At 47.8% G+C, this 25253-nt stretch overlaps 1 protein-coding gene across 5 annotated transcripts in view; it reads right to left on the bottom strand.

The window, feature by feature from the left end:
* Positions 1-6122: 6122 nt before the first annotated feature.
* CMBL (carboxymethylenebutenolidase homolog) overlaps positions 6123-25253 on the bottom strand; it is a 27413-nt gene continuing 8282 nt past the window's right edge. For 4 of the 5 annotated variants that reach the window (XM_070246046.1, XM_005604346.4, XM_001501583.5 and 1 more), the window contains exons 2-6: positions 16307-16540; positions 14145-14252; positions 10069-10211; positions 7797-7888; positions 6123-6842 (exon numbers count right to left, since the gene is read on the bottom strand). In XM_070246046.1, coding sequence (XP_070102147.1) covers positions 6663-6842; positions 7797-7888; positions 10069-10211; positions 14145-14252; positions 16307-16521 — 738 coding nt within the window. In that variant the 5' untranslated portion in view covers positions 16522-16540 and the 3' untranslated portion in view covers positions 6123-6662. Of the gene's footprint in view, positions 6843-7796; positions 7889-10068; positions 10212-14144; positions 14253-16306; positions 16541-22846; positions 24550-25253 lie in introns of those variants that run through there. The other variant, XM_070246045.1, reaches the window with a different exon arrangement.

Below are 25253 nucleotides of genomic sequence, written 5' to 3'. Positions count from 1 at the left end.
ACATCTTACCGGCGAATTTTGGTTATTTGCCAGCATCTGGCTAGTAAGTAGTAGAGCCAGGTCAAACCCAGACAGTCTAACTCCACAGTGCCTCTCATCCCAATGCTGTTTGGTCCCGTTTGTCTATATGTCGTTCTCCGAGGGTTTCTGGTAGGACCAGTCAGAGGGTGTAGAAGCAGGAAGTGGTGATTGTTCTGTCTGAATTGCCCTCAGTGGTGTGTTTCAGGGTTGCCTTTTCCTGTGAACCTGGAGGCTGACCAGTCTTAACGCTTGAGCCTTGTGGGTCCTTTGGACATGAATGTGTTGATAGTTTCCCTCAACAAGTATCGTGTGGATTAGGAATAAGTGCTAATATCACTTCCTAATTTTGTATGTTTATTGAGTTACATGGTTGAGTATTGAAAGCTTAAAACCTGTTGAACATACACCCTAGTATTTTTTCATCATAAAGTGGGTTGTGAAATAGCACTGTCATAACTCAAACTACAACATTCTGCGTACAGCATCAGAATGCATCTATTCCAAGTTCAGAATCAAGTCAGGCACAGACCCCCTTAAGTAAACATCTTGACCTTGGAGCAGTGTGAGTGAGCTGATTGGCAGGGACTGCTTCCAGCCTGCAAAGAGCATGCAGCGGCTGTGGACCAGAGTATTCCCTGAAGGGGTCCCTGGTTGTATGAGAAGAGCCTCTGAACCACTCCTCTCTTCCAAAAGTCAACCTCACCGTGTCCCTGGTGTTTTCTGTGGTTGAGAGAGACTCTGTGGCCTGCGAACAGGAAAGCTTGAGGAGATGTGGTCACGACATCAGCTGTTGGTTTTGCTTTAGGAAAAGCACCTCTGCAAGATAATGTTACCCTTTTTTGTGTTTTGGGGGGGTTTTTTTGGTGAGGAATATTGGCCCTAAGCTAACATCTGTGCCAGTCTTCCTCTATTTGTGTGTGGGACACTGCCACAGCATGGCTGATGAATGGTGTAGGTCCACACCCAGGATGTGAACCTGGGCTGCTGAAGTGGAGCACGTGAACTTACCCACTACACCACCAGGCAGGCCTCAATGTGTTAACCTTTTCTTATCTTCAAGTTCCAAATCACTTGTCAAGTTTTCCACCCCTTGTACTTGAGGTACGTGCCCCCTCATCCTCTCTGTCACAAGAGCAGCTCGAGGCACTTGGTCCTGAGGCCCTGTTCTGCTGCAGGACTTCTTGGCTCTCAGTTCCTCCACTTGCTGGATTTAGTTGATGTTTGTTAACAGCCTGGTCTTTAATTATAAGCAACCACTCAAAAGCACAAATGCGTCTGGACGGGTGGAGAGCCTGGTCTGTGCTATGTGACTGCACTGCCTGACCCTTGTGCCTTTCTCCTCTGCTCCTTGTGAAACAGCTCCGCTAAAGGATCAGGAGGGCGGCATTGGGGCAGGGTGCGGGGTAGCAGTTTGACAGTAAATTATCTGTAAGCATGCGCAAGTGCTTCTCCATGTTATGTGCTGCTTGCAGGCGGCTTGCAAGGTGGGGGTCATCTGAAGCACTAGAAAAGAAAGGCTACCAAAGATAAACAGCTACTTAGAAAACGTGTTGAAGGGCAGGCAAAGGGGCGACGGTGACAGCGGCAGGAAAGGTGTAATAACATCAGTCGTGTTCTCAGTGCTATCATAAACGGTTTGTATGGAAACCCGCGGTGGTGTCCAAAGTGGTCCCCAGGCCCCTTGGGTCCTGGCCTTTCAGGGGCCGCGAGGTCAGCAGGAGTTTCACACTAAGAGCTTGTTTGCCTTTTTCACTGTGTTGACAGTTGCACTGACGGTGCAAAAGCAACAGTGGGTAAAACGCCATCAATCAGGGCAGTGGCACAGAATGGTACCGTGGTTGTATTTTTCACCACCACACGCTGAAAAAAGCCGCTTCACTGAAGGATGGCCTTGATGAAGCAGTGTAAATTAGTAGATCATCAGATCTCGGCCCTGGAGTACACAGCTTTGCATTCTGTGGCACGATGTGCGTGACAAGTATGGTGGTTGTCTCAGCTGAACCAGCCCCTCTCGTCAGGGAACACCATGTTTACTCTAAAGAGTGACTGACTGGCTCCTCAGACTTGCAGATGACAGATGTTTTCTCAGAAGTGAATTTAATGAGCCTGTCATTGCAGTAGTGCGACTGTCAGTTCAGGCTTCTATGACGAAACTACCGTCGACAGAGTGGTTTAGACAGCAAACTGACCTCTCACAGTCCTGGAGGCTGGAAGTCCAAGATGAGGGTGCCAGCAGGTGCGGTGTCCGATGAGAGCCAGCTTGCCAGCCTGTAGACAGCCAGCCACCTGCTTGCTCTCCTCTCTCTCACCTTCAGTCTGTAGCAACAACCGATAGTATTTATTGCCAGTGATAAAATTTGCGTTTTCCGAGCCTTTTCTGATAAGATTGGTGGTGGTTTAAAGGATGAATTTTTGACATCGGGTAATGAAATGTGTCAACTTTGGGAAGATCTGATCTGCATAGCTCAGTAAACGTGTTTTCCAAGTGTCAATGCAAGCGTCAATGCGTACGATATCATGCGTAGATTAAGAGATCTTTTCTAAGTGTAAGGTGGACCAGTGTAACAATGAAAAGTTACTGGGACTACCACATGTCGAGTTTTTGTAGATTAAAGAGGAATATCCACAGTTTTGTGGGAAGTGATTAATATACTCTCCCTTTTCCAGCTACAGATCGGCGTGAGGCCAGATTTTCTTCATAGGCTTCATAAAGCCACACGTGGCATTGAATTGAATGTGTCGTTAGAAGCAGAGACTCCCTGTCTTCTGGGGAGACAGGCATTAAGGAGATTTGCAAAAGTGGAAAATAAGGCCACCCTACTTGATTTGTTTTGGGGAATATAAAAAGTCATTATTTACGTTAGCATTTAATGTGTTTATTATTTTAAAATAAAACAAATATTTACTTTAATTTCTTAGTTTTAATTTCTAATACATTAAATGCTGGTGCGTGTAACCAAAATAAACATAAGCTCTTGGGAATCCTCAATAGTTTTTTAGAGTATAAAGAGATCCGGAGACCAAAACATTTGAGAACTGCTATATTAACATATTTAGTCCTCATAATAATGCTGGTCATTGTCAAATCCAAGAAACGCTGCCTAATTTGAATGTACCAGTCACTTCTTGAAATAAGCTTTTCAAGTTTATACGCTGGATATTTTAAATATAAGCACTGAACATCTGCACTTAAGACTTCATATTTGTCAGATAATCTTGACTCCTGTTTCAAAGACAATCGAAGCTGGTGGTGTGAACTTCTGACTTTGTTCCCCCCTGTGGATGTCTTGGCAGCCCATCCATCCTACCCTGCTTGCCGTAGGCAGAATTCTAAAGCTGTGCCCCCAAGATTCAGTCTGGTTATTCAGTCATTCAGTCAAACCTAATCTAGGTACTGCTGTGAGGGACTTTGCAGACGCAGTTAAGTGCTAGTCAGCTGGCCCTAAAATAGGGAGCTGATCCAGGGGGGTCCACTGTAATCGCATGAGCCCTTAAGGGCTCACCAAAAAGAACCAAGAGAGGTGGCAGGAGCGAAGTCAAGGCATGTGGCGTGAGAAGGCTTGGACGCTCACTGCTGCTTCTGAGCTGCGGGACCCGTTCGAGCACTGAAGAGGCCTCCAGGAGCTGAGGGTGGCCCCCAGCTGACAGAAAGGAAATGGGGCCTCTGTCCTGCAGTCGCCAGAAACAATTCTGCCATGAACTTGAATGCGTTGGCAAGTAGATCTTCCCAGAGCCTCAGGAAAGGAGCCTGGCCGGCCAGTGCGTCGTTGACTGGGCTTGAGAAGCCCGGAGCAGAGAAACCGGCCGAGCCGACCCAGACTTACGATCTACAGAACTGGGAGAGAGTAGATTTGTTTTTAAGCCACTAAGTGTGATAATTTGTCACAGCAGCAACAGGAAATTCATACACTCCCATCTTGCCTCAGTGTGGGGAGGGCGTATGGATTGGGGGGGGATCCTCCTGCTCAAGACGTCTCTTCCCAATGCCTCTTAGATTCCATCTCTCAAGCTTCTTACTTCCATTCCCACCTCTGGGGTAATCAGTGGTCCTCACCAACACATGGCTCTCTTCCTGGGCACGGGATAGGTGCACGTCTGGGATTCTTGTGCAATCCTTGGGTGGGGCCGTGTGACCAGCTCAGGCCACTGAGCGGTGAGAAGCATCTTTTCCAAGCCAAAGCATTTACCTGTCAATGCAAGACCCTCCAGAGCTCTCTTTTCCCTCTCGGCACAGCAACGTGCGTTATTTGATGCTGGCTGCTCCTTCAGCCTCCGTCTCCTAGGGATGACAACAATGGGAGCCCCCCCCACAACATGCCATGGGCACAGAGCATGAGTGAGATTCACAGATTTCAACTGGTTCACCCTGAGAACTGGGCTCCAGCTGCCTCATCCATTACCCAAGCATAAGCATGCTGACGAGACTCCCCATATGAGACTGTTTATTCCCCCCAACAACCCTGCAAAGGAATGTCACTGTCCTCGGTTTACAGATCCCACACTGACAAAAACCGACGGCCAGAGAATTTAGTTGAGTTGCCCCGAATCACACAGCCAGCTCAACATGGTGGAGCCTGGACACTGCCAGCTCCTCCCCTCTGTGCCCATTCTGCCTCCCACACTCTCCCTCTGCCCACACCTCCCATGGCCCCCTGGCAGACAGTTCCCATTGGCATCCAGGCCTCCCTCCTTCACTGTGCCCAGCCTGGGGCGAGTCAGCGTCAGTCATCCTGGCATGGACCCCCCCTTTAATGATGTCCACTCTCAGCCTCTTTCATGACACATGCAGGGAAACCAGCTGGGGGATTTCCGGGAAACAGCTCGCTCCCTAACAAAAAGAGAGAGGTACAGGAAGAGAGCTCCTCCCTCCCTTCCTGCTGTGGCCAGTGTCTTGGGAGGCTGAAGCCCAGAGCAGTGCCTAGGAGGAGGGGACCCAGAATGGCATGTGGCTACCCGTGTCCTGACATCAGTAAGGCCCTGAACACTCTTGGATCCATTTAGGGGTGTTGTTAAGACTTCAATGTTATTCTCTTAGCCACTGTTAGTTGAGATTTTTGTTATTTGCAGCCCAAAAAACCTGAGATTCCAGACTGGCCCCAAACCAAACTCTTTCCCCCCACAACCCTGCTTCTCTTCTGATATTCCCTATCCTGGATCATCTCTAAGCTGACCTCAGGTTGTTCACTGTGCCCTCCCAGTTCTCTTCTAAATGCTCTGGAATCTCCTCTCCTCTTCATTCCCCAGCCTGGGGTCAGACCTGCATCACTGCCTCTTGCCCCCTTCTTCCCTCCCTCTCCAGAGGGACCCGTCTGTCACTCCTGCTGCTCTCACAGAAAGAACTAAAAGTGTCACCCAGTTGGGACTCCTCAGGCCCTGCAGTGGAAGAAAAGAAGGGGTGGGGGTGGCTCCCCAAGGCTGCAGGGATCCTTCTGGCTGCCATCTTCCAGAACAGACATGCCCTGGGTTTCCCTCCCAGAGCCCCAGGACTATAAGAAATGGCCCCAAGTTGGCCGTGGCACACTGGGATGAAAACAGCCCCAGCCTCGCCCCAGGACCCAAGCAAACCCCCTGCACACGGTCCCACCCCATGGAGGGAGCCTCCTGCTGGGCCCGGGTCTGAGTGGGAGGGAAACCAGTAGGCTTCCTGGTGTCTGCAGACACTGGGAAGGGCTGATGGGAGGGACAGCTGTCTGGTCTAGTCACCAAGAAACTCCCTGGACTGGAACTGAGACAGACTCACTGCGGGGCTGTCACATGGGGGACAAGAGGATCTACAGAAGGTCAACGGGAGGCAGGGAGGGGATGGAGGTGCAGTCACTAGTGCAGAGGAGCACTGCCCCATACGGTTCCACCGGCCACACGTGGCCACCAAGCGCTTGACTCGTGGCTAGGGCTACTGAGAGCTGGGTTTATTTGATTCAATCTTAATTAATTTAAATGTAAAAACTGAAACTCTACCCTTTACACCACCACCCTTCTGACTCAACACAGATTTCTGACACGGTCCCGGCCCCCGGGACCCGAAAATGCCACTGCCTGGGAGATGGCTGGATGGTAACTCTGACTCATTGTTTTTATCAGCTATTAGGAAAAGCCACGAATTCAAAGATTCAAAAAGTAAGTTTATTAGCTTGATATAATTAGGTCAATGCAACCCCATTTTAATCTCAATATTTCTCATAGCGCCATGTATGAATGTGACAAAGTCATCTGTATGAAGACAAAGACACATTTCTAATTAATGTGGGCCTTTAATGCCCCTGAGCTTACAGGTCATGTTGTCCCGGCTTTGCAACGTTAGTCATTTTAAAGGATATGCTCAGTTCAAGAAGAGGAAGGCCACGCCCGAGCTGTCAGCTGGTGCTCAAACAGCCGTAAGTTTACATTACTACAATATTACCCTATCACTCAAGTTCTTCAGGTGCTGACCTGTTTTTAAATTTTTTATTTATAGATGTGTTAAAAATTAAATTATTTCATAATTAACCTTTTCTACTGAATTTGTGTTTCAGATGAAATAATGAATTTAAGGATTCTTTGATTTATTGTATATAGGGTGAAAATTAAATCAAATGATCCAAGTATTTCAAAGCAAATTTCTGGATGAAAGCTCTTTTGAGGAAGTTTGCACGTGGCCACCGCTAGACGTACTTGTTCAGCCACTCGATTAAATTCCTTCTCGCCTCGTCAATATAGGGCTTGTCTTCAGGTGAACAATCTTCTCTCTTCCGATGGACGAACCCATGAGTTTGCCCGGAAAACGTCTTAATTTGATACTCCACTTTGCAGTGTTCTTTCAACTTCTGGGTCAGCAACGAGACCTGGCAGGCAAAAGGTTTCATGACGACATGATTGTAACCCTCTAATAATATTTCCCATTCTCCAAATCTTCTGTGCCAGCTCATAAAAGAGATTCAACATCAACACTTTAAATCAAGTTCCATAGCTATAATGAATTTTTAATTTTTATAACAGTTAGTTATAGGAGAGAATTCAGAGCAATATAAAAATGATACATCAATTATTTGAAATTGTATTCATATATTTTATATATTACTCAATATATAATATTCAATATATATATTCAACATGTAATTCAATATATTCAAATATAAGTTATAAGTGTATATTAATATATGTATTGATTATGAATAATAATTTATTTTTTTTTTAAAGATTGGTCCTGAACTAACATCTGTTACAAATCTTTTTTTTTCCTTCTTCTTCTTCTCCCCAAAGCCCCCCAGTACATAGTTGCATATACTAGTTGTGGGTCCTTCTAGTTGTGGCATGTGGGATGCTGCCTCAGCATGGCCTGATGAGCAGTGCTGGGTCTGTGCCCAGGATCTGAACCAGCAAAACCCTGGGCCGCCAAAGCAGAGCGTACAAACTTAACCACTCGGCCACAGGGCCGGCCCCACAACAATAATTTCTAAACAAGTGCTCCTGAACCACAGTTGTCTTCTGCTTTTTCCTTATCGATGCGCTGGCTTTAACACACCCACGTCTTAAGGACACAGACCTTGTGACAACTCGTGGGTTACACATTGGGGGGACAGGAGGGCCAGGCCTACTTCTAAGCCCAGTGACCAGGCCATGCCACGAGCCCTTTGGGGGCTTACAATCGCACTCTAAGTCCCCAATAAAACCCTCCTTTAAAACTTTAATGTTGAAAGATATTTGGAGCAACAAATGAACCCTTTAGGATGTTTTCCCAGAAATGCCAAATCATGTTATTAAATATACAGATGAGCGGAGGAAAGATGCCAACTTACTTGCTCCAGAGGAATCACGGGATCATTTTCAGCAAAAATGAACAATGTGGGGTTCTTTAAACTGTACACATCTTCAGAATCCCTGACGATGCCTGAGAAGGGGGACAGGACATGAGGGTATGACTTCCACACACGAGATGCAGAAAATGTCAAGTTAGGTTTGATTTTTCAAAGTAAAATATGTGCTTTGGGGGTTTTATTTACTTTCTCTTTAGCAATGCCACAGAAGTGGCCTGGCCTATAACATCAGTCTCAAAGAGAAACTTATGTAGTCAGATCTTCCTTCTCTCCGCTTCTTTCACTAGGAATCAGGCCATTAAATCATGGAATTAGACCCTGCCGGCTGCTGGGCAAGTGAAGAAACAGGAGCAGCCTGGAAAAGGCTCCCTGTTGTGCTGTGCCTCCCTTAACCAGGAGGTGATAACTTTCAAATCTGGACCCTCTGACCACCACTGTTCTAGAAGTTTCTCACGGTCTACACAAGCCCCATGGGTTCTGACTTCAGTGTGCTAAGTGGCCTCATTCATTAGGTAGAGCAGCTGTTTGACAGTCTGTGCTCAGACGAGACCACGGGTGTGAAGTCCCAGGCACAACATCTGGTCCTACCAGCCTACCCACAAAAACTAGTTTTCATCCTTCGTTTCAGAATTGTATAGATCATTTAGTCAAAAGCAAGTTCTGTTGCAGATTCAGACGACAACGGTGGGTGTGCCCACTCCCAAGGAAAACAAGCAAAAGTTTTGCAATACGTGATTTTAAGAGTGGCGTTAAAGAAAAGATGATTCTGACAGTTGTTAAGGAAGGTTGTATCGTGGGGTTTGCAGTAGGGGACAGACCAGGCTTAACCCCAAGTACAAGAACAAGTGGGGATCTATGGCCAAGGAGCAGAGAGAGGTCAAGGGATGAAAACTACTAGGAGAAAGCCTCAGGGTAAGGAGGGCTCTGGCCAGAAGACTTGATGGGATTCTTGCTGAAGGCAGGCCAGGGTGACAAGGTATGGAGTACTGGGGGGGTGGGGGGGGATGAGGAATTGCATGGGGGATTCCCCCTAGGCTGACCCAGTGGGCGGGACAGAGCCCAAGCTCGGGGCCTACCCAGAAGAAGGACTCACAGAGGGGCCTCACTCAGATTGGTCACGGACCAGACTCAGTCAGCAGGTAGGAGAAAATAATAGGTAGCTTCTTTTTTTCTACCTACCAGTAAGAATGGAATTCTTATTTCCATTGTGTTGGCAGCACAACAAATCGAGGTAACCCAGACACCCTCCCCTCACCTATACCTCCTCTCTGGGAGGCAGGGAGCCACAGGAAAGACGGCCACGCTTCCTGCCCCTCTCTGTTAAGACCGCCTTCTGTGGCAGGACGCCTGTCTGATGCCCCCATGCTTCTGAGTCCCGCCACGCTGCGCAGCCCGTGCACTGCACAACAGCGGCCAGGAGGGGGCGCGGGCGAGGCGTCCACGTAGGAGCGCCTCCGGCTATTTCACACCGAGCACCGGCGTGGGCCAGGGGGCTCAACACCGCGGAGGGCAAGGTCCTGAGTTTATCTCCTTTTGTGGCAGTAAATATTTAACGGGCTTTTTAAAATGTGAAAAGTAGGTGAAAATACCACAGTGAGGAACCATTAAGCCAAACAGTCATTAGTACAACTGTATGATTTACTACTGTGAAAGGCGGCCAAATTTCCTTTTTCTGACATTTTTATGCTCTGAATGTTTCTCTATCGTGAACTTGGTATGCCGTTTCTATACACAAACATAATGTTCTTATTTCATTGCCCGGATCCGTTTGGTTTGTTTGGGCTGAAATGTTTATGTGGCTATTTACATTTTAGAGCGAGCTTTCCTTTGCTTTCTCTCCCTCTTTGTATTCTGCGTACGTGCATGCGGCTGAGAATAATTTGTATCGTGGAAAAATATTTTCATAGATGTTCCTCATAAAAATATTGCTTGGTATTAACCATTATCACAGAGACAAATGTTGTTATTCCGTTCGTCCCAGGTGAAGAAATCGAGGCCTGGGGTGAGGTGACTTTCCCAAAGGCACACTGTTGGGACCCAGGCCTCCTCGCTCCCTGTGACATCCTCTGGCAACTACAGTACAAACCCGACCTCTACCTGCAGATTTTTAAAGCCGATTTCCTTGAGAGCCGCCATCTGCACAATGGGGCTTTGTGTTGCACAGGGACCCCGGGCTGAGGAAGAGGCTCCTGGTTATTGTCACTCCACCCCTCCTCCTGTTTTCCTTGTGTGAAAACGCTCAAGGCAGATTTACCGTAGATGGACACGCCCGCCCTGAACTCTGGGTATTTCACCATCAGATGATGGACACCTACTCCACCCCAGCAGAATCCCACGACGCCAATTTTCTTCGCGTGACACTGCTGTTTCAGAAACCTCAGGACAGCATCAACCTCTCTAGAACAGAAAGAAATTCAAGAAAAAATATTCAAGACACAAAGGTAGTTTGTGAGCCCCTGGGAAGGGCGCTGGGCAGCAAGTCCCATGCTGATGGTACGCGGGCTTTCTCAGCTGCGGTTTCCTGAGGCTCTAAGAGTCTTACTCTCAGAGCTTCGTCCTCACCACCTCCTGCCAGAGTGGAGTGAACCACCTCCCACATCTCCTGCCAGGGCTGTCTGCCAAGCCCAGCCTCCTCCAACCACGGGACAGGGCTGCATGGGGGCGTCCTTGCAAAACACGGATCTGACCAGCTTACTTCCCCGCTGCAAGCTGAGAGAAGCCTTCTGCAGCCTCGGGATAACGGCCAAAGGCCGCAGCAAGGCTCCTAAGACCAGATCCCAAGATCTGCCCTGGCCCAGCGCCCCAGGCTCCCTTCTCTCCTCTCCACAGGCACCAGCCGCAACTGGGCAGCTCCCCAAACTCTGTCTGACTTGGCACATTCATTCCATCTGCCTACACCCCAGCTCTGAACGGCTTGTCTTCTCGTGCCCAAAGAGAACAGCAATATTTGGAAAGTCACCAGGACTATTTAAGCCATGAGGGGGCCAAGAACACTGCCCCTCGTCTTGCAGATGGTTCATTTGCAAATTGGCTGTTTGGAACTCAGAAGCATTTTCAACTAGAGGCAATAGACCCAAATGGAGGCAGGGCTGCAAAGCCAGCCCAGAAAGTTCTGTTTGATCCGATATGGGGAAAAATGCTGTCTGTTTGCACTTTAAAAAAAAGGAAAAAAAAAAAAAAAAGGAGAAAGCAATTCTATTGGACTTCCTTTTTTCTTTTGATCATAACTTATCTTTGAACACATTTAAACATAGGTACCATACATCCTGTGTGAGAGTAGTTATTTTCCTAATGTTAGAAGAGCAGTAATTGATTCTGCAAAATAAAATGAAATAAGCAATAGTATTTGTCATTTTGTTTTTTAAATTTTTCTCAAGTGCTTTGATCTTAAGAATAACCACCTTAATTAGAGTGGACAAGAAGGAAGAGGGCATTTCTATAAAAATTCTGGAACTGACTCAAGTGAACATGTCTGTGCTTTTATTGCCAAGTCTGTTCTCCCACTTTCTGGGAGCCCCAGGATTTAGCTTTAGATGAACCTCCCCTCCCCATGCCTGGCCCATGTACCTTGGGGGTTCTCCCCTCAGTTCCAGGAATGGTGTATGTGGCTTAGGCCTGGCCAATCAGAGCACAGCAATCTCCTGGCCATAGAGATTGATGCAAGGATGGACTTGTGGCCCAGTCATAACCATCGGGACAAAAAGTATTTTGCTGGGTTGCTAGGAAAGGGGCCAATGGGAGGCTGGAGCTACTGCAGCCATCTTGTCACCCAGAGGCAAAAGCTACCTGAGATCGGAGCCAGCATACAGGAAATGGAGCTGAGAGACGTTGGGAGGACGAGTCCTGGGGATCTCTTCTGAGTTACGGACCAAGCCCTGCTTGAAGCCAGAAACTACCTCTTTTCAGTTCCATAAAGCAATAAATCCCATGACTGCTTAAGTATTCAAGATGGGTTTTCTATCACTTGCAAACAAAAGACACTTGACGAGATACAAGGACTTGGGCTTTTTTCAAAGTTAGTCTTTCTGGTGTATGTCTCATTTTGCCTGAAAACATGCGGCTCTCCTTTCCCCCGTGGAAGAGCACCATGGGCTGCTCTAAGGCCTGCCACAAACCATCACTCTGATTTGTGCTCAAAGATGCACGGCAAACCCACATAGCTCTCCTTAGAAAGCAGGAAAATGTCCTTGAGGTCCTCCCCCACCCCACCCCCACACACAAAGCTGAATTTCGTATTCTTAGCATCACAGTCTCTCTGGTTCTCTTGTGTTTCTACTTCGAATTTCCTCTGAATGTCTTGCTCTGTTTTCTTTTCTTGGGGTCACAGGTTGAGTCCCGGGGAGGGAGCCTTGGAAGCGGGTAAGTGTGCGGGACGTTTACTCCCCAGCAATCTTGGGGTCAGCACTGTGGGAGGGCAGGGAGGGGGGCAGGACTGGGCAGAGGGAGAGCTTGGGCTGTGGTGCAGTTCCCCAACCAGCTCCACCGGGTTGCTCTGGAGCTGGGGCGGCCCTTCAGGGTCCCCCGACTCGGAGTGAGGGAGTCATGCCTTCCTACCCTGCAGTGGACTCCCCAGGACGGGGCGGACTTAGGGCAAGGTGGCTGGTGTCCTGGAGGCAAGCCCACAGAGAGCCATGGCCCTGGTCTCCTGCCCGCAAGACCCTAGGTTCATACTCCCAAATACCGTCCCGGGTACTCGACCAAGCTGGGGGCTCCCAGGGCAGGCGGCAGCCCCTCCCTCTCTGACAGCCGGCTCGGAGCCCCCAGGGAGACCTAGCCTTGGCCAAGAAGCACAGCTGCCCCGTACAGGCTGCCTGAGAGAGGGTGCCCAGAACACAGGCAGGTCTGGCCCCAGGGAGCTGGGGAGCCAGGCAGAGGCCCTGGCAGGGCCTTCCGGGCTGTGGGTGGAGCTCTGCCTGGGGCCACCAGGCCAGGAGACAGAGGGATCCCAGCCCCGGAGCCAGCTCTGGAGAGCGGGGCATCTGCAGGACTCTGGCAGGAGAAGAAAGAAATGGGGAGGAGGCCAAATGGTTAAGTTCATGCACTCCGCTTAAGCGGTGTTTCCGGGTTCGGATCCTGGGCGCAGACATACACCCCGCTCATCAAGCCATGCTGTGGTGGCATCCCACATAGAAGAACCAGAGTGACTCACAGCTAGGACATACAACTATGTACTGGGGCTTTGGGGAGAAAAAAAAAAAGAAAGAGGAAGATTGGCAACAGATGTTAGCTCAAGGCCAACCTTAAAAAACAAAAAAGAGGCGCCAGCCTGGTGGCACAGCAGTTGAATTCACACGTTCTGCTTTGGTGGCCTGGGGCTTGTGGGTTCGGATCCCAGGTGCAGACATGGCACGACTTGGCACACCATGCTGTGGTAGCCATCCCACATATAAAGTAGAGGAAGATGGGCACGGATGTGAGCTCAGGGCCAGCCTTCCTCAGCAAAAAGAGGAGGATTGGCGGCAGATGTTAGCTCAGGGCTAATCTTCCTCAACAAAACAAAACAAAACAAAACAAAACAAAAGAAAGAAGTGGGGAGTTCCACCTGACTCGGGACAGCTTATCAAACAGGAGGCTCTGGGAGTGGAGGAAGAAAGTACCGTGATGGGAGAGGAGAGCATTAAGAAGGACAAATGGCCAAGGTGACTCGGAGCTGGTGTCGGGCGAACCCCTTTTGCCCAACATTCCTGGCCTCTTTCCCCACTCCATACTTAGTCCTCCAGACAGAAGGAAAGGGGATCCGAGCGCAGCTGAGAGCTCTGGTCCTTGCTTCTGGACCGCGCGGAGCTAATTTAATAAAAGGCTGCAAGCTTGAAGGATTCCCCCACTTTCCTCAAAGTGGGGGGTAGGGTGGTGGAGGAGGGTCAAGGTTTAGGCTGCGGGGAGGGGTGGCCCTTGGAGCCTCAGCCTAGAGCCACGGTTTCCAACCAGCGGAGCAGTAATACGGCTGAGTTTCTTTTTCTCTGCCCTTTGTCTCAACTGGCTCTGCAGCCAGGAGGGGAAGGAAGGAGTTCGACCCCATGGACCCCAGAAGGCCCACGGTCAAGGGAACGCGCACCACCGGTGCTGCCGCAAAGTTCCCTCCGCATCGGCGCCAAGAGGAGTTTCTAGGAAGGGACGCAAATGAGCTGCTGGGGCAGCGGCGTGCTTGCTGGTTTCCAACCTTCCAGTTCAGAAACCTGCTCAATGAAAACGTATCCTTAGGCTTTAGGAAGGACTCGGTTCGCGTGGCCTCCCAGTCCCACACGGAGGGAGGGCGGAGTCTGAACGCTGAGGCCGCGCCCACCCCTCCCTCGGGCCTCCCCAGAGCCCTGCGCGGCGCCGATAACTTACTTATCGATGTTCCTGGCATTTTTTGTTTTCAACCACTCCGGGAAGGTGGCCCAGTCCCAAGAGGGGTCCCACGGCTCTTGCCCTACAAAGAAGTCTGGAACGATGGTTCTGTAAAACAGGGACATTAATGGATCTTAGTTTCGGAGCTGTCACGCCTCCTCAATGAGGGTATCTGCTTACAACCTCTTTAGGAAACCTGCTACGTTGGCGATTCTGGCTCACAGGGAAAGAAAAGGAGTGGTCGTGAGGGCCAGCTCTGATGGTAGCAGAGGCCAGCTGGCGCCAGGCCAGGCCATCTGGGATTTCACAACCGTAGGTGAACAGCCTTTGGCAGCCTGCCTACAGCCCGGCCCCTCTGAAATGACACGCCCCACGAGATCGCTGCACAGGAGGAGGGGACCCGGTGGCCAGGGCCTGAGGCAGGGCGAGGACTCCTTCTGTCCCCAAGGAGTGGCTCCTGGCAGCCAGCTTCTCACGTTAGCCTCAGGCCAGAAGGGCACACCTGGTTAGCAAGTCCAGTCACTATGACCAAGCAGTTTTCCCAGCCTCTGCCCACGATGCCAGCAGGGCACAATGTCCTGCCCAGAGGGTATAGTCTACAGCAGCTTCTAAAAGGGAGAACAAACAAGCCAGAGTCCAGGGCCATCTCGCCTGCAGTCAACCCAGGAGCCTGGGGCCAATGCTGCTCCGGCCAGGGACCCGTTTCCTAAAATACAGGGTCATCACCATGGAGGGAGGAACAGCTCCTCCTGCAGGGGTGGAAGGAAGGCTGAAATCTGGGTCAGAAGAATCTATGTTCAAGTCCCAATACCCTCCCCGCCCCATTCTGCCCTGTAACCTTAACAGTCATTTCACCACTTTTAGCCTCCTTTTCTTGATCTGACAATTAAAGGCTGCACCCTGCAGGGCGCACCCTCAGAGGATTATTTTAAAGGCAAAATGAGTTGTGTTAAGTCGGAAAGGGCTTTGTAAATCAAAGGCGTCTTTCCTCATTCTTCACGCTCATCTCCAGCTTGAGGACCCACCAGAAGACATCGGAAGCCACTGCCCCATTCAGCCTGCTCATTGCTCCTGGGTGACTGAGGGAACTGCCACCTCAGTCTTCACACACAGATTTCCTAATCTAAAACATGGGAACAATGTCTGCCCCACCCTGGCAGGGTTGTTGGGAGAACGAGGTCAGTTATCGCGAAACGCCCTCCCTCGGCATGGGGTCTGGCCAAGCCAGAAGGCAACTGGGATTGGCTATTGCTTTTATTCCTGGGCTTTCTCCCAGAAAGTGAAGTTGCCTCATCTGCCAGAGGCAATGTGGGGTCGGGAAACAGTGAGAAATCAAGTAGAAGTCCTCTTTTCCCAGTGCACTAACTCTGCATCACGTGGCACCGGGTGGCTTCCTTTAAATCGGTTTCTCTAGGTAGGAAAACCAAGGAGGTGCACCCTTTGGTTCCCAGCTTCTCTTTTTGAGAAAACAAAGGGTGCACACACTTGAGCCTTGCTGGGTTTCACGCTTTCTGAAGCCAGAGAGGAAGGAACGATGCGGCCTCTCCTCCGGGCTTTGCTGAAGCTGTTTCCAACAGTGAGAAGCAAACAAGTGACAGTGTTTGCCAGATGGGCCGCGGCCACGTGATCTGACAACGGCCTGAGCTTTGGGAGATGAGTGAGGTCTCCCGGTGCCAGTCCTGGAACAGCTAATTCAGACAAGGCCATGAGAGTTCATGTTGAGACCAGGATCACCACGGGCTACCTGCCCGTGAAATCTGACCTGAGGCTGAGATGCTTCAAGGCTCAAGTAATGGGTCCATTTCAGAGCTGAGGAGGTCCAGCCCAGGTGTCCTGTACTTGTGTCCTGTACCTGTGTCCGGGCAGCGCCCCACGTCGGGAAATGACTCCCTCACTGTCCGCCAGGACTACAGGGCCAGGCAGTCCCCGGAGGAGCTGGAACCCAGGGAAGGGTTGGGAGCAGGTGGCTTCCACTAGATACCAGGTGAGTGGTTAAGGTGCAGGTGACATTCCCCATTTACCGGCACCCCAGTGAACTAAGGAAGTGGCTAATGTAACTTAGAATACAGTCAGAGTTTTTGGTTTTGTTTTCTCTGAAAGGAACAAAATAGATCACAGAAATTTACATGAATTTAAGCAAAGGAACAGAATTGTATACGTACGTGTAACCATTTCCTGCTATCATGTCAGCCATATATCTGGTATTGGGCAACTGCCAGCCGAATATATCTTGAATGATAATCACGGCTTTGCCCGCGTCGACGGGGGATTTGGTGACATAAGCCTTGATGTGCTCCACTTGAACTTCACGCCCCATCCCTCCATACTCTAGCTTGTGGCCAATGTCGCATGGACAAGGGTGTGCTTCGTTAGCCATTGCAGATATTTAAGTCGGGCTACAGAGAGAGAAACATGCATTACATTCTGAACGGTGCAAATCCAAAGATTATAAACAGTAAGTAAACTAAAATCAGGAGTACAGAAAAAAAATTAATTTTAACTATACTCATAGTGTATTCATGCAAGAAATCAATGATCGTTTCTGGTTCTGGGAACACCGCAGAACAGGGCTAATAGGAATCCACCGTGGACTAGGGCTAATAGGAACCCATTCCCTTTACAAACACCAGAAATACCAGAGTGAACATAACCAATAAATAAAAGATAACAATAGTGGAGCTCACAGGAAAAAAGGGAACAACCCCCAGCCGGGATGGGAGAGGAAACTGAAAGCCAGGGTCAGGATGGCAGGACCAGACGCTGCGGGAGCCCAGGGATGCTGGAGCAGGCCCTAGCAGAACCAGGCTCAGGCTTCTGTGTCTAGTGAGGACTGGGGACCCCAAGAAACAGGATTTGTAACTGGGACTGCCCCACACAACATCTGAGCCCTCAAAGGCTCCTATTTAGTGGGGAAAATAAAAACAAAAACCAACAACAAAAGAAAAACTCTACCAACCAGGATTAGGAACATGGTAAGGAAGCCCAGGAAGGGAAAAAAGAAACCAAACGCCCAAGATTACGTGGCCCTTTCCAAGTAGGAGGACCTAGGCTGAGAAATTCCCATAAAGCTGACCCTGGGCAGGGAGGCCCCAGGGCGCCTGGCAGAAGCAAATGCAAATGCACTTTATAGCAAGACTTTCACAATCCAGGCCAGAAAATACTGCTGTCGCAGAGGAGCTCATGCAAGGAAGTGCTCCACATCCACAATAATCAGGAGAAATTGACGGTGAGAGTGGGGAAGAAATGAGAAAGGGACCTAACAAGCTTGACCAAACAAACAGAAAGCAGGAAAGGAGAAGGAAAAGAAAATTAGAAACCTATCAACTATAAAGGAAGAAATAATGTGACTGAAATAAATATAAATAGATTAAATTCACTATTTGAGACCAGATTCTCAGATTGAATTTTTTAAAAGTTGAGGTTCCATCAGAGAGGGGAATCTGGGAATGCTGAACATGAAGACACAGATCTCTTCCTCAGCAATTAGAGAATACGCAGTCTTTTCAAGCAGATGTGAAACAGTCACCAAAATTGCCCACATATTAACCCACAACTCAAGTCAACAAAGATTTTATATAAAATATGATATTAGTACAATGAAGAAATTATCATAAAAACTCAAATGGTTTAGAACTGAATTACAGTGATAACACCATGTAGCGAAAGTTGAAACAATACACTGATACTCAGAGAAATATTTACAGCCTAGATTGTGTCAGAGAGGAAAAAACTTTTCCTCTACCCTCTTAGGTTCAGAGATGGGGGCCTGTGAATTTAACTCACAAAAGATAAATTAACAAGAGAAAAGGCATACAGTTTTTACTAATATTTTTAATTTTAAGTACAAAAGGGCTTCACAGAAAAGAAGTTAGAACCCAAGAAATGGTTAGACTCGGGGCTTATATACCATTTTAACAAAGGGTAATAAACTGTGGAGGAGTGATTGGGAAATAGATGGGGAGAAGTGATGGAAGATGAGGGTTATTTTAATAAGGTTTGTTTATGCAGACTCATCTCAGTGAGGCTCTCCATCTCTGGTGATAAGAATTGCTCCCTTCTCCAAAGAAGATATAAGTATGGCCAATAGACACATGAAAAGATGTTCATCATCGCTAATCATCAGGGAAATGCAAATCAAAACTACACTAAGATATCACCTTACACCCGTTAGATCGGCAAAAATATCCAAAACCAAAAGTGACAAATGTTGGAGAGGGTGTGGAGAAAAAGGAACCCTCATACACTGTTGGTGGGAATGCAAACTAGTGCAGCCACTATGGAAAACAGTATGGAGATTTCTCAAAAAGTTAAAACTAGAAATACCCTATGACCCAGCTATCCCACTACTGGGTATCTATCCTAAGAACCTGAAATCAGCAATCCCAAGAATCCCATGCACCCCTATGTTCATCGCAGCATTATTTACAATAGCCAAGACGTGGAACCAACCTAAATGCCCAGAAACTGATGACTGGATAAAGAAGATATGGTATATATACACAATGGAATACTACTCAGCCATAAAAAAGGACCAAATTGTTCCATTTGCATCAACATGGATGGACCTTGAGGGTATTATGTTAAGCGAAATAAACCAGACAGAGAAAGACGAACTCTATATGACCCCACTTATAGGTGGAAGTTAACATATAGACATGGAGAACCAATCGGTGGTTACCAGGGAAAAGGCGGGGTGGGGCGAGGGCACAAAGGGTGAAGTGGTGTACCCACAACATTACTAACAATAATGTACAACTGAAATCTCACAAGGTTGTAATCTATCATAATCTTAAAAAAAAAAAAAAAAAAAGAATTGCTCCCTTCATCCTGGGCGTGGGAGGGAGGATTAATGCCCTGCTTTTACACAGAGAGGGCAGGGCAAAGTGCTCTTCTTGCATCTGCTGTTTCCTAAGTGCTGTCAGCTCAAAATAATCAATATGTCAAAGTGCCACATTTGGGGCAACATATTCTGATCCTCTTCAATTGCATATATTAGACAAGAGGAAATAATTAAAATACGTTAAGCATCCAATTCGAGAAGCAAGGAGAAGAAAACAGAATAAAACCAAAAGGAGAAAAGAATGAGATAAAAATAAACAATAGAGAAAATAGAAAAACATTAAACTTTTTTAAATTAAAATTAAAAAAGGGAGCCAGCCCGGTGGCCCAGTGGTTAAGTTCACACGCTCTGCTTCGGCAGTCTAGGGTTTCGCCAGTTCAAATCCTGGGCACAGACACGGCACTGCTCATTAAGCCATGCTGAGGCAGCATCCCACATGCCACAACTAAAAATACACAACTATGTACCAGGGGGCTTTGGGAGAAAAAGGAAAAATAAAATCTTTAAAAAAATAATTAATTAATTAATTAAATTTAAAAAGGTTTTTTTGAAGAGTTATAAGATAGGCATACCTCCAAAAAAACTGATCAATAAAAAGTAAAGGATGATAAACACACACACGACAACAACAAAACAATATGTGGAATGGATAAGGTGACATAAGTAAAGATTTTCTCTTTAAAAATCATAAAAAATTAGTATGAACAACCTTATGCTAATAAATTTGGAAACAGAACAAACGGACAAATAGGCAGAATAAAAGAGAGGAAATGCTTCCCTCTATTTCATAAGCCAAACTTCAAAAATCAATGTCAAAGAAGTAAAGGTGGTGAGACAGCTCGAGACTGAAAGAAATTAGAGAAATAAAACCCAATGCCCTGTGTGAATCTTGACCAGATCCTGGTTCAAAATGAAGAACAGCCATGAGACACATTTGGGGGACAAGGGGGAACATGAATATGGATGATAATTGCTATTACGAGTTATTACTAATTGTCTCAGGTGTGACAGCAGTGGTTACGTAGGAGAATGTGCTCATTTTTAGATGTGTGCTCCCGTCCTGGGGATGAAGTATCAGCATCCGCAGTTTACCCTCAAATGGTTCATAAAACACACATGCACAGACACACATACAGATGCACAAAGCAATTATGGCAAATCGCGAACAGGGCTGAATCTAGATGACCAGTGTACAAGTGTTTGCCTTCTTTCCATTTTTCAGGAACAGCCAGGAGACCAGGGTGGTTGGAACAGAAAGATCAAGGGAGAGAGAGAGCAGGGGGTGATGTTTTTGGTTGGAATTTGCTTTTTCCTCACTATGAGATGGAAGCCATTCGAGGGTTCTGGGAAGAGGAGTGGCCTTATTTGACCTAATTTAAAAGTATCACCCAAGGGGCTGTTTTAAGAAGAGATTGTCAGGTGGACGAAAAGAAAGTCCAGATAGGTGGCTACTGCAATGATCCAGGCAAGAGATGACGTAGCTTCCACAAGGACGGTCATGGTAAGAGTGGGAGTGGTCAGGTCTGGCTGGGCTTTGAGGGTACAGCACACTGGTTTTGCTGACAGATGGCATGTGTGGCGCATTAGACAAAAAGAGGAATCAGCGCTGACGAGGTTTTTTTTGCCTGAGCAACTGGAAAAGGACAGAGTGTCTTTAAATAAGGAGGAAGTGCAGGAGAGCAGGTTTAAGGCCAGGACTTCAGTTTGGGGCAAGTAAGCTTGAGATGTCTGCTAGACAAGCTGAGTGGATGGCTGGAAACAAGACAGAAGTTCAGGGCAGGGGTCCAAGCTCAAGCTCTGAATTGGAGAGTGATCAGCATATGCAGTCGAAGCTTATTATTTGCAGATTCCACAGTTATGAATTTGCCTACTCGCTAAATTCATTTGTAACTCCAAAATCAATACTACTGGTACTTTCGCCATCATCCACGGACCTGTGCAGAGCAGCGAAAAACCTGAGTCACTGACATGCACGTTCCAGCCAAGGTCGACCAAGGCAAGGCCCTGCCCTCCTGTTTCAGCTCTCATACTGTAAACAAGTGTCCTTCTCACAGTCAGAAGAGGAAAGGGTTTCGAGAAGGGGATAGTGTGGACTTTGCAGCATTCTGCAAGGAGGCCTAAGAGATGCAGACTGAGGGGGACCACAGGGTTCAGCAAAGCGGAAGTCAGGGTGCGCTCGGTGAGAGAAGGCATGGAGGAGTGGGGTGGGGGGATGCTGCTGTGGGCTTAAGCGAATGAGGGGAGAGGTTCGGAGACAGTGAATACAGAAACTCTTCTAAGACTTCTGCCAGAAAGAGGAGCAAAGAGAGTGAACAAAAGATGGAAGGAAGATATGGAAACAAGTCTTTTTTCTTTCTTTCTTTCTTCTTCTTATTCTTCTTTCTGGTGAGGAAGATTGGCCCTGAGCTAACATCTGGTGCCAATCTTCCTCTATTTTATGTGGGACACTGCCACAGCATGGCTTGACAAGCAGTGTTAGGTCCGCACCCAGGATCCAAACCTTCGAACCCTGGGCTGCTGAGGCAGAGTGAACAAACTTAACCAGTACACCACCAGCCATGCCCCAAGTCCTTTTTTTTTTTCCTGCTTTTTCTCCCTAAGTCCCCCAAGTACATAGTTGTGTATTTTTAAAGATTTTATTTTTTTTTCCTTTTTCTCCCCAAAGCCCCCCGGTACATAGTTGTATATTCTTCGTTGTGGGTCCTTCTAGTTGTGGCATGTGGGACGCCGCCTCAGCGTGGTTTGATGAGCAGTGCCATATCCGCGCCCAGGATTCGAACCAACGAAACACTGGGCCGCCTGCAGCGGAGCGTGTGAACTTAACGACTCGGCCACGGGGCCAGCCCCCATAGTTGTGTATTTTTAATTGTGGGTCCTTCTAGTTGTGGCATGTGGGACACCGCCTCGGCATGGCCTGACAAGCGGTGCCACGTCCACACCCAGGATCCGAACCCGCGAAACCCTGGGCCGCCGAAGCAGAGCGTCGAACTTAACCACTCGGCCACAGGGCCAGCCCCTCAAGTCTTTTTTTTTAATGGAAGAAATTTCAGCATATTTGTATGTGGATGAGAATGATACCGTAGAGAGGAAAACCACACCAAACCAAACTGATGGTGCCGGGGGCACCGGGGAAGCGGCCTCGGCTAGATGAGGGGATGGGATCAGCACAGTGAGGGGGGCACCTTCTGTGGAAGCACCGACCGGTCCTCCACCGTCCTCCACGGTCCTCCACGGCCCCAGGAGGGAAGGCAGAGGGTGTGGACACAAATATAGGTTGAGGGGGTGAGCCCGGGGCAGGAGGTGGCGGATGCTCCCTATTTGCATCTGTTTGCTGGGAGAACTAAGCAGCAGAGTCAACAGCTCGGGGAGAGCAGGGAGGAGGTCCGAGGGCAGAGGAGAGGTGAAGAAATGAGGGAGCGGGGCGATGTGCACGTCAGCGAGGCCCCACCGCAGGGTGCAGGGTCGGAGCAGGCAGAGAGAGGCAGTCGGAACAGACTGGGCTCTGGGAGGCCATGGCAGGGGCAGGAGGACGCACCAGCCAATAAAGGGATAAAAGACGTGCCGCCGAGAGATGCAGGTGAGAAAACACACCACAGAGGACCCCTACCGACCACACACAGCGACCCGTCAGGTGGTCAGAAACCAAAACAGGAAGGGCGAAACCAAATGTTAGAAGAAACAGAGGAGAATACTTTTTTCTTGACCTTGGAGTGAGGCAGAATTTCTTCCATGAGACCCAAAACATAAACCATAAAGGAAGTGCTGAACACATTTCATTTCATTAAACATGAGTTAGTCTGCTCAGGCTGCCACAACAAATACCATAAACTGGGTGGCTTAAAAACAGAAATGTACTTCTCACAGTTCTGGGGGCTGGAAGTCCAAGATCAGGGGGCCAGCGTGGTCCAGTTCTGACGAGGGCTCTCCTCAACAGACATTAGGCTGTGGTTCCTGCAGGCAGCGGCCTCCTCACTGGGTCCTCACATGGCCGAGGGAGGGAGGGAGAGAGAAGGGGAGGAGAGAGAAGAGGGAGAGAGGGAGAGAACAAGCTCTCTGGCCTCTTATAAGGGCACTAATCCCAATATGGGGGCACCACCCTCATGACCTCATCTAAACCTAATTACTCCCCAAAGACCCCCCCTTCCTAATACCATTAGAGCTTCAACACACGAACGGGGGGGGGGGGGGGGGGGGGGGGACACAATTCAGTCCACAGCAGTAGCCAACTGTGAAAAACATTTATAAGACAACTAGGGACAAATTATCTGACTAGATATTTGCTGTTATTGAGAATTATTGTTAATGGGCAGGTGGAAATAACAGTATTGCAGTTATGTTTGATTTTTTTTAATGAGTCCTTATCTTTTAGAGCCACGTGCTGATGTCCATACAGATGACCAGTGTCTGGGATCTGCTTCACAAACGCCCAGTGAGGGGTAGGGGTGGGGGAGAGTGTCCGTGAGATTTTCCACAACAAAAGACTTTAAAATTTGTATTAAAACTTTACACCCTACAAGATAAAAATCTCCATAAACAAAGTGAGGAAACAAGATACAGACTAGAAGAAGATACTATTCTCAAAGCAGAGGACTTAGTATCTAAACAAAATATAGGAAGAATTCTTAGAAATAAACAAGAAAAAGACAAGCCCAATAGAAAAATGCTCCGAAGATATGAACGGGCACTTTACAAAAGGGAACACCTGGATGGCCCATCAACACATGAAAAGATCCTCAACTTCACTGGTATTTAAGGAAATTACACCAAGAACAACAATGAGATACCATTTTACATCTTGCAGATTTGCTACAAATCTGTTAAACCCAAGAGACGGTGCCCAGATAAGGAAATGAGAGGGAGTGTAAATTAATACAAACTCTGGAAAGCAGCCCGGTTAGGTCACTGACAGAGACACGCTTAACCCAGGAATGCCAGGACTGGGCATATTCCCTAGAGAAGCTCACATTGTGTGTGTGTGTGTGTGTGTGTGTGTGTGTGTGTGTGTGTGTGCATGCACCCATGCAATGATTATGGAAGATTGCTCTTGGTGGCACAGATATAATAGCAACAATTGAAAGCAATCTAACTGACCATCAGAAGAACGGGATACACTGTGATTTATTTATTGTTGTGGGTTGAATTGTGTCCCCCCAAAAAATACATTCAAGTCCTAGTCCCCAGAACCTGTGAATGTGCCCTCATTTGGAAATAGGGTCTTCACAGAGGTCATCAAGTTAAAATGAGATCATCCTGGATGAGGGGGCTGCTAATCTAATTAATGACTGATATCCTTATAAGAAGAGGGAAATCTGGATACAGAGGCAGACACACAGGAGAGAAGGCCATGTGTAGACAGAGGCAGGTTGTAGTGAGGCATCCACAAGCCAAGGATTGCCAGCAACCACCAGGAGCTAGGAGGGAGGCAAGGAAGCGAGACCTCACAGGTTTCAGAAAGAGCGCAGCCCTGCCAACACCTCATTTCGGACTTCTGGCCTCCAGAACCATGAGAGAATAAATTTCTGTCGCCTTAAGCCACCCAATTTGTGGTAATTTGTTACGGCAGCCCTAGGAGAGAAACGCATTCATAAAAAGAATATTGTACAGCAGTTCAATGTGAATAAACTACATGTGTACTTATTAACATGATAAATCTCAAAAACATAGCACTATATAAAAGGACAATGGCTTTTTTGATGCTAAGTAAATCCTAAAACCCCCAAATAGTACATACTTTATCAATAAATATACTGTAGTAAAACTATATAGTGTGTGAGAATAAAACACCACCATTGAACAGTGGTTACTGGGCGAAGGGTGGCGACTGCTGGCTTTTTTTTTCCTGATTGGCTCTGAGCTAACATCTGTTGCCGATCTTCTTCTTTTTTTCTTCTTCTCCCCAAAGCCCCCCAGTACGTAGTTGCATATTCTAGTTGTAGGTTCTCTGGTTGTGCTCTTTGGGACGCTGCCTCAGCACGGCTTGATGAGCGGTGCCATGTCTGCGCCCAGGATCCGAACAAGCAAAACCCTGGGCGGCTAAAGCAGATCGCACGAACTTAACCGCTCGCCCAGGGGACCGGCCCAAGACTGCTGGCTTTAATTGTATTTGTTAAATTTTATTTCTTTAAAAAGTTTTGATGTGAAGTACATAAGACAAAATATTAATATCTTTTAAATCTGGATCCTGTGAATATGGGTGGCTATTATATTATTTCCTGTACTTTCCAGAATGTTCTAAATGTTCGTAACTAGAAATAAAATAACTAAACTTT

The sequence above is a fragment of the Equus caballus genome, chromosome 21 (genome assembly GCF_041296265.1).
Source record: "Equus caballus isolate H_3958 breed thoroughbred chromosome 21, TB-T2T, whole genome shotgun sequence".
NCBI lineage: Eukaryota > Metazoa > Chordata > Mammalia > Perissodactyla > Equidae > Equus > Equus caballus.
Note: the sequence above shows the minus strand (reverse complement) of the source record. Positions and strands in the feature narration are given on the sequence as shown.